This window comes from Jatropha curcas, chromosome 5 (assembly GCF_041381405.1).
Source record: "Jatropha curcas cultivar XTBG-Jc1 chromosome 5, XTBG_Jcur_1.0, whole genome shotgun sequence".
NCBI classification, from domain to species: domain Eukaryota; kingdom Viridiplantae; phylum Streptophyta; class Magnoliopsida; order Malpighiales; family Euphorbiaceae; genus Jatropha; species Jatropha curcas.
Genome location: NC_143155.1, coordinates 3,741,834 through 3,750,581, shown reverse-complemented (window position 1 = coordinate 3,750,581; position 8,748 = coordinate 3,741,834). Strand labels below are relative to the sequence as shown.

Here is an 8,748-nt window from a genome sequence, read left to right as displayed (position 1 = left end):
GTTATAAGAAAGCCTGCTCATTTTGATGATATGGTGGCCTATGCATCTCCAATTGCAGATGATAGCATTCCATCCACTTTCAATGAAGCTGTCAAAAGTTCAGAAGAAGTAAAGTGGAGAAAAGCTATGGAAGATGAAATGAAGTCCCTTTATAAGAATCAGACGTGGAACTTAGTTGATCCACCAAAGGGAAAGAAGGCAATAGGATGCAAATGGGTATATGCAAAGAAAGATGGATTTCCTGACAGAGACAGTGTTCACTATAAGGCAAGGTTGGTAGCTAAAGGCTATGCTCAGACGGAGGGATTTGATTATAATGAAGTATTTTCTCCAGTTGTAAAACATTCCTCCATTCGGATTTTGTTAGCCTTGGTAGCACAGTTTGATTTGGAACTAGTTCAATTGGATGTAAAAACTGCATTTTTACATGGAGATCTGGAAGAGGAAATCTATATGACTCAGCCAGAAGGATTCAAGGTTGTTGGAAAGGAAAATATGGTATGCAAACTTGAAAAATCGCTTTATGGATTGAAGCAATCTCCGAGGCAGTGGTACAAGCGATTTGATAAGTTTATGCAAAGGCAGAAGTACACAAGAAGCAAATACGATCATTGTGTGTATTTGCGCAAGCTACAAGATGGCTCTTTCATTTATCTACTTTTGTATGTTGATGATATGCTAATAGCTTCAAAGAATAAACAAGAAATTGAGAATTTGAAGAATCAGTTGAATCAAGAATTTGAAATGAAAGATCTAGGCGAAGCAAAAAGGATTCTCGGCATGGAGATAACCAGAGATAGGAAATTGGGGAGACTTTGTCTGAATCAGAAGCAATATCTGAGAAAAATACTAAAGCGTTTTGGTATGGATAACAAAACCAAACCTGTTAGTACACCTCTTGCTCCTCATTTCAAACTCAGTGCAGCTCAGTCGCCAAAAAATGATGCAGAACGGGAATACATGTCAAGAGTTCCCTATGCAAATGTTGTAGGTAGCTTGATGTATGCTATGGTGTGTACAAGACCTGACATTTCACAGGCAGTTGGAGTTGTGAGCAGATACATGCATGATCCTGGCAAGGAGCATTGGCAAGCTGTGAAATGGATTCTGCGGTACCTTCAGAACACCGTGGATGTTGGATTGATTTTTGAGCAGGATAAGAATAATGGTCAACGCATAGTCGGATACTGTGATTCTGATTATGCCGGTGATTTGGATAAACGTCGATCAACTACTGGTTATGTGTTTACTCTTGCAAAAGCACCAGTTAGTTGGAAGTCTACTTTACAGTCAACAGTGGCTTTGTCTATAACAGAGGCAGAGTACATGGCAGTTACAGAGGCTGTTAAGGAGGCAATTTGGCTTCAAGGATTGCTTGATGAATTGGGAATTAGGCAAAACAACATTGTTGTACATTGCGATAGTCAAAGTGCTATTCACTTGGCAAAGAACCAAGTTTATCATGCAAGGACGAAGCATATCGATGTTCGATTTCATTTTGTCAGAGAAATTCTGGAGGAAAGACAGGTTCAACTCCAGAAGATTCAGACTGCTGAAAATCCTGCTGATATGTTGACAAAAGTGGTGACAGCTGTCAAGTTCAAACACTGTTTGGACTTGATCAATATTGTTAAAAATTGAAGCTTGGCATTGCCAAGCACATTTGAAGACATTACAACTTTGTGAGAGAAAGAGCAGAAGCTTGCATTGGTGGGATTTTCGCCAAGGTGGAGATTATTGGTTAGGTGGCTTGCAAATCCCACATCGAAAGAAAGGGAAGGGAATAGGGAGTTGTTTGGCTATAAAAGGAGCTTAGCTCCTTAAGTTTTATTCATTCCAAAACTTGTCTACTTGTCTTCCAATTCTTAAGTGGGTTAGACAAGTTTCTCTCCTCTCTCAATTTGTATATTTCTTTAGTGAAATATAAATTTGGTAGTGTCCGAGGACGTAGGCAAAATTGGCCGAACCTCGTTAAATTTTGGTGTTCTCTTTTATTTATTGTTTTTGTCTTTATTTATTTAATAGCTATTGTTGGGCAAAAATATTTTTGGTGGTTATTGTCTAATTAATTACTTCTAGGTAAATTCTGTCTAGGCAAGTGGATTTTAAGTGAGACCATTTGTGACTCCTCCACTTACCTGGGAATTTACTTAGTGTAGTTAGTAAGTACAGTAATTCACAAATTGCTTTTGGTGGAAAAAGCACAATTTCCACAACACTTGGCTTACAGTTGACCGATCAGTTGAATTTGTCTCCCGGTTCACCAGATTCCGCTACAAAGCCGAAGTCTCTGGGATGCGCCGATCGCTGGTTTTCATCCGGGGTGCCGCAACCGTTGCCGCTCCCCGGCGGCCATGCCTACTTGAAGTAGGTTAGATAAAACAAAATTTATGAAAATTCAATCATAATTTTCAGAAAGCAAAAAAGTAGAACCAAACCATTTAAAAGAGAGGAAGAAATATTAGAGTAAAAGAGCAAATATTTACATTAAACATACCAGAGATTCATACGATAGTTAGGTTAGGCACGTGATACCGAGTACAATGCCTTTTTCGCAGTGTTATTGTACTTTCATCAATAATTGTAAGAACCTAGATTCACTGCATGAAAAAAATTGGGTTGCGAACTAGTAAATTAATCGCACAAAGTCACTCCTAGATCCTGAAAAAATATATATTCAAACCAGGTTGTTGATAGAACCAATATTAAAAAAAAAAAAATGAGTCAACTCGTGCAATCATTTGAGTTCATGACCTAATAAGCAACAAATGATTCAAGTTGTTTTAAATCATTGTTGTTTGAGATTGGTGAAACATCAGGTGTTGACCCGGTGAAATCAGTAAAACTGTGCAACAAAAAGTAATTGCATGTAAAAGCTAAGCAATAGGTCAAATATAAAGAAAGAGTAGATGGTGGTAGTGGGACATAACAATTAATGGTTTTCATTTATTTTTTAGAATTAAGGTTTAACAGAACCACAATTAAAAAAAAACAAAGAAAAGAAAAGAAAAAGAAAAGTAATTGGAATTTGGAGGTTTGAAACAAAAAACCAAAAGAACTGGAGAAACTGTAAAATAATTAAAATAACACCGCCGAAAAAGGCATTGGACTATCGGCAGTGTTATTTTAATATTACTGCTTGCACGCTAAATCTTACTGTCACAGCGCATATTACGTTTGGCAGCCCTGACACTGACAGAAGAGTAGAGGGGAAGCTCAGTATCACGTGCCTAACCTAACTATCATATATCCACTTTTTAGATATAACATAAACGCATGTATAAAGGTCCATCGACTCTCACTTGTGCACACAAAAACATATTCTCCCCTTATGTGTATACCATATGGCACTGAACACACTTCTTCTTCTTCTTCTTCTTCGAGAAGTAGCCATATCATCCATCCTCTTCTTCATTACTAGAATCTTTATTCACTCTCTTCTCAAAAAACCCTCTCGTCGTCTTCCTCCAGGTCCAAAAGGATGGCCGGTTATCGGTGCCCTTCCTCTTCTAGGGACCATGCCTCATGTCACATTAGCCAAAATGTCCAAAAAATACGGTCCTGTCATGTACTTAAAAATGGGTACGTGCAATATGGTAGTGGCTTCCACTCCAGATGCAGCACGAGCATTTTTAAAAACCCTGGACTTGAATTTCTCGAACCGACCACCTAATGCAGGCGCAACCCATTTAGCATATAATGCACAGGACATGGTGTTTGCTGATTATGGACCTAGATGGAAACTTTTACGGAAACTAAGTAATCTTCATATGTTAGGTGGTAAAGCCCTAGAAGATTGGGAAAACGTTAGAGCTGTGGAATTAGGTCAAATGCTTCGAGCCATGTGTGATGCTAGCCAAAGAAATGAACCGGTCGTAGTTCCAGAAATGTTAACATATGCAATGGCTAATATGATTGGTCAAATCATACTGAGTCGACGAGTTTTCGTTACAAAAGGTAGCGAGTCTAACGAGTTCAAGGATATGGTTGTGGAGTTAATGACTTCTGCTGGGTTTTTTAACATTGGTGATTTTATACCTTCCATCGCATGGATGGATTTGCAAGGAATAGAAAGAGGTATGAAGAAATTGCATAAGAAGTTTGATGTTTTATTGACGAAAATGATCGAGGAACATATGGCTACTACTCATCTACGTAAAGGAAAGCCTGATTTCCTTGATGTGATTATGGCTACCAGAGAAAATTCTGATGGCGAAAGGCTTAGTATAACAAATATTAAAGCTCTTCTTCTGGTATGTCTAATGTAAATATATGCTCTTTTACTCAAATATTTCTTCCTTTCTTTTAAATGGTTCGGTTCTGCTTTTTTGCTTTCTGAAAATTATGATTAAATTTTCATAAATTTTGTTTTGCCTAACCTACTTCAAGCAGCCATGGCCACCGGTTCAATTTAAACTGAAACCGAATAAATGAACTGGAATCGGCCCGGAACCGTGGGTTCAAAGTTTTGAGTCGGAATCAGCATTTCAAGGGTCAGCTAAGGTTAATGCGAATGTTAAAATTTGAATCTAAACCGGCCCGGAATCGGTGGTTTCGGGCCGGTTCGAACTGAAAATTTTTTATTTTTAAGTTCAAAATTGTAATCACTTAGCATATTCTATACACCTCTAAAAGTCTAAATAATCTTTTACTATATGATACACCTAAGATTTCTTTTTTTTTTTTTTTTGAAATACACTTTACTTAAAGGTTAAAAATCAAAAAAAAAAAAATGGTAAAAAAAAGTGAAATATTTAGTCTAAAATTATATTGTTTGATACAAATGGGAGTTTAACATTTTTTTCCTTTTAAATTATTTACTTAGTTCAAAATTACATCATTTGAAGCATTTTTCTAAGAATTTATTTAATTAATAACATTTAGACAAAATAAATGATAATTTATTTGATTATTTTATAAAATTAATTAATTTTATTTCTTATTGAATACGAGCATTCTAAAAATTATTTAAAATAAAATTCACTAATATTTTTTAAACTCATATTAATTTTTTGGAAATAAATATATAACCTTAGAATCAAATTATTATTTAAAAAAAATACACGTATCGCCGGAAACCGTAATCGGAACCGTTGGTTCATTAGAACCGGACCGAAACCAACGATTCAAAAGTCGATTCAGATTCAACATCTTAAAAATTTTGAACCCGCGGGTGAATGCCGGCTATGCCTAACTTCAAGATTGCATTCCTCATAATGGAGAATATTAGTTGTTAAAATCTTGAGGATTAGGACAAGTTAGATTTTGCATATATATTTACCATTATCTTTTGGCTATGATTCACGAGGAACTTTCAAAAATGAAATAAAATATATATATATATATATTTAATGGTTTTTGGTCAATACTGCTAACTTAATTAAAGTGCTTAATTACATTTTTTCAGAAGCAGTTGTGGTTAAGTTAATAATCGCAAGTCTAACATTACCTAATGTTTTGAAGTATTAATTAACTTTTGGCTGTTCTTATTTCCATAATATTTTATTCCCTAATATGTCAACCATATGTTAGTTTGCTAATTATGTGCTACCTAATATTGCTGATTTTATTTATTTTTTATTTTTTGGCAAGAATTTATTCACTGCAGGCACTGATACCTCATCAAGCATAATTGAATGGTCACTTGCTGAAATGTTAAAAAACCCTAACATTCTTAAACGTGCTCATGATGAGATGGATCAAGTAATTGGCCGGAACCGGCGACTTCAAGAATCCGACTTATTGAAACTTCCATATTTACGATCCATATGCAAAGAAACGTTTCGGAAACACCCTTCAACGCCTTTGAACCTTCCTAGGGTTTCAACACAAGCATGTGAAGTGAACGGTTACTACATACCCAAAAATACTAGACTTAGTGTCAACATTTGGGCAATAGGTCGGGACCCCGATGTATGGGAAAATCCATTGGATTTTATGCCAGAAAGATTTTTATCCGAGAAATATGCGAAAATTGATCCCCGAGGAAATGATTTTGAATTGATTCCATTTGGTGCAGGAAGGAGAATTTGTGCTGGGACTAGAATGGGAATTGTGCTAGTTGAGTACATTTTAGGGACTTTAGTGCACTCTTTTGATTGGAAACTGCCTAATGGAGTTAAGGACCTTAATATGGATGAGGCCTTTGGACTTGCACTGCAAAAGGCAGTGCCCCTTTCTGCTCTGGTTAGCCCTAGGCTAGCACCAAGTGCATATGCTTCTTAAATCTTGTGAAGCTCACAAGCTCAATTCACAAGTTATACCCCAAGTTTGCCCTATGAAGCTCTATAATTTATTATTTCTCATGGCATGTTAATTAATTTAGATCTTGTACTTGTTGGAGCTATGTACTTTCTCTTAAGAAAGAGGCATTATTAATAAAAGAAAATTTAATAATAAATATTTTTATTTAAAATATAATATAGCTATATTTTATAATTAATTAAAATGCAAATTGACACAAAAATAGTGGGGATAAAGTATATTAAAGATAATAAATAAAAAAATTCATGAAGACTGGCTCATCAAGTGGTAAAACATATTTGAGTTATAAGGTTCAATCTAAAAAAATATTGATAGAGACAAAAAAACTACCGAAATTTCAAATTAGACTTATTTATTTAAAATAAGTTTTTTGAGTGGAAAGACTTAATGATTTATTGAAGTACAATGTTACGGTCAGTTAGCTCAACCAAGGGCCAAGCTAAACTTTAGAATCGGAAAGGTCAAAATAAATTTTCCAAAAGTTAAAGAGACCAAAATGAAGAAAAAAATTTTTTGTATTGAATTATAAAGCAAAATTTAAAAAAAAAAATTCTTGAGTTTGGGGGCCAGGCTCCCCATAGTCCCCCTCCCTCCGCCCCTGTGCTCAACTATGAGTTCTGCGCATGAATTGAAGCACAATGTTACAATCAATTAGCTGGGAGACATTTGTTACGAAATGGTAATAAATTTAACCATATTTATTACCATTTCATTGAAAACGCCAGCTCCTAAAATTCATTAATCGAATCTAACGATTTGATTCTTATAAGGGGGCATTTGTTACGAAATGGTAATAAATTTAGCCCCGTCAGCATGGCCTAAGCCATAAATATAAAATAAAGAGTCCTAGACCAGCCCAAGTTTGAGCCATTGTAAAATCATAGCTCAGCACCTGCTTGAGCTACAAGGCAAGTCATATTTTACAGTCAGTCATGAACTACGTCATAAAGTCAAAAATACTAGTCAAGCACAGGCTACCGACTCCTAATCAGTAACCTAAAAGGAGTCCTCCAAACCTCTATGTAAAGTACCTCATTTCCTACCTCAAAAGTACTATAACAAGTTGGGTGCTTTGGATGGTAATTTGACAAATTGGAACTAAGCATTGTTCGCAAAGTCTAATGTTGTCAAGGGGAATGGTTTCCTTCTAGCATCTGATAAATTTATAGATGAATTTAATGCATGTCTAGTGAGGTAGCCAGAAAATTCACTAAGAGGAGCCCAAAATTAAAATATATCATTTGAAAGAATTCTCTATCTGATCCAAAATAAAAATTGTTTAAGGTTTTTGCACATAGGCTTAGGAAGCAATTAATTTTTCTAAATTATAATAAAACCAAAGGTAATTTAATCAAATTACTTTTTATCTGAAAACTAAGGATAATTTGCAAAGATAGTTATTTTATCTAATATAAATAAGGTTAAAATTGAAAAAAAAAATATCATTTATTACTCTTCAAAATACTCAAAACAATTTGTAGTTTAAGACAAAACAATCACCCTAAAATGATTTATATTTTGGATGTAGGGAGTAACATATATAAAATAAATATAAATGATGAGAATTACTTACAAGAAGGAAAATAAACTGTTAAAGTTAAATACAATAATTTTCGCCTATTTTTCATTTAGTGAAATCTATTCATAACGGCTTCATTATCAATATATTTCTCTAAAAAAAAAAAAAAAATTGATTGTCAATACTTGCAAATAAATATCTTTTAATATAAATCACTCAACAACCATCAGTGGTTCATAAAATTAATTAATTTATTAAATATTATAGTTAGGTTGAATATAAAATACAATTAAGTTGAATACTATAATCCAAAACTAATTTCTAAACTCTCTTTTAATTTGAGTTTAGAAATTAATTTGAGTTTTAGCCCTTTTTTTAGAGAATAATTATTCAAAAATTATTATTATTTTTCAATATTTCAAGGGTCCATGCTCCCGTTGGGCCTAGTGTGGCTCCATCAATGTGTATGTCATTTAACATTTATGCTCCCGGTGAAGCTAATTCCAGAAGATTGCTATGCGTTGAGTTACAGGATTTGCTGTCTAACTTATCTGGTATACTTTGTATTGGTGGAGACTTCAATTCAGTTAGGGGGATGCATGAAAGAAAAGGATGCATGGAAGGGTAAGGTTTACGAATCAGAACCAGCGGTTCATGAGCCAGTTAAGATTCATACCAACGTTAAAATATGAATTTGAATCAGTCCAGGATCGACGGTTCCGGTTCGGTTCAATTGAAAATTTTCTACAGTTTACTTTTCAAAAATTTATAATCACTTAGCTATTTTATCCACCTCTAAAAGTCTAAATAAATCTTTTACTGCATAATACACTTTTCTTAAAAAGTTAACATCTAAAAAACTAAAATGGTAAAAAAAGTGAAATATTTAGTTTAAAGTTATATTGTTTGATACAAATTTGAGTTTAATGTTTTTTCCCCTTTTATATTTTTTTTTACTTAGTTCA

At 34.2% G+C, this 8,748-nt stretch overlaps 1 protein-coding gene across 1 annotated transcript; it reads left to right on the top strand.

The window, feature by feature from the left end:
- Positions 1-3,301: 3,301 nt before the first annotated feature.
- Positions 3,302-6,400, top strand: LOC105628967 (flavonoid 3',5'-hydroxylase 2). Its single transcript, XM_012210473.4, has 2 exons — positions 3,302-4,253; positions 5,593-6,400. Exons 1-2 carry the CDS (start codon positions 3,345-3,347, stop codon positions 6,223-6,225), a joined length of 1,542 nt encoding a protein of 513 aa, XP_012065863.1. The 5' UTR covers positions 3,302-3,344; the 3' UTR covers positions 6,226-6,400.
- Positions 6,401-8,748: the final 2,348 nt, after the last annotated feature.